Below are 614 nucleotides of genomic sequence, written 5' to 3'. Positions count from 1 at the left end.
CAGCCGGCGCGATGCACGTGCGCTCCCTGCGCGCCGCGGCGCCCCGCAGCTTCGTGGCGCTCTGGGCGCCGCTGGTCCTGCTGCGCTCCGCGCTGGCCGACTTCAGCCTGGACAACGAGGTGCACTCGAGCTTCATCCACCGGCGCCTCCGCAGCCAGGAGCGGCGGGAGATGCAGCGCGAGATCCTCTCCATCCTGGGCCTGCCCCACCGCCCGCGCCCCCACCTCCAGGGCAAGCACAACTCGGCGCCCATGTTCATGCTGGACCTGTACAATGCCATGGCGGTGGAGGAGGCCGGCGGGCCCGACGGCCAGGGCTTCTCCTACCCCTACAAGGCCGTGTTCAGCACCCAGGGCCCCCCCCTGGCCAGCCTGCAAGACAGCCACTTCCTCACCGACGCCGACATGGTCATGAGCTTCGTCAACCTCGGTGAGTCAGAGCAGGGGCGGGGGTGCGCGTCTCTGTCGTGGGACGCTTTGGGACAGGGAGGGACCGCTTGCATCCAGCCCGCAACAGCTTTCCGCTCCCGGCCGTTTGCAGAATCGGGCAGTGCCTGCCCGAGGGTCTCCAACCCGCCAGCCTCAGTGGACCCCGATCTGCACCCCCAGGTAGGG

At 69.9% G+C, this 614-nt stretch overlaps 1 protein-coding gene across 1 annotated transcript in view; it reads left to right on the top strand.

Moving 5' to 3' along the window:
- The first annotated feature begins 7 nt into the window (after positions 1 to 7).
- Positions 8 to 614, top strand: part of BMP7 (bone morphogenetic protein 7) — an 84,370-nt gene continuing 83,763 nt past the window's right edge. Inside the window, exon 1 of the mRNA XM_008054404.1 lies at positions 8 to 429. Coding sequence (XP_008052595.1) covers positions 12 to 429 — 418 coding nt within the window. The 5' untranslated portion in view covers positions 8 to 11. The remainder of the gene's footprint in view (positions 430 to 614) is intronic.

The sequence above is a fragment of the Carlito syrichta genome, unplaced genomic scaffold, assembly GCF_000164805.1.
Source record: "Carlito syrichta isolate Samal-C Ts95f unplaced genomic scaffold, Tarsius_syrichta-2.0.1 Scaffold290134, whole genome shotgun sequence".
In the NCBI taxonomy this organism is placed as follows: Eukaryota; Metazoa; Chordata; class Mammalia; order Primates; family Tarsiidae; genus Carlito; species Carlito syrichta.
This window is presented reverse-complemented; position numbering and strand designations above follow the sequence as displayed.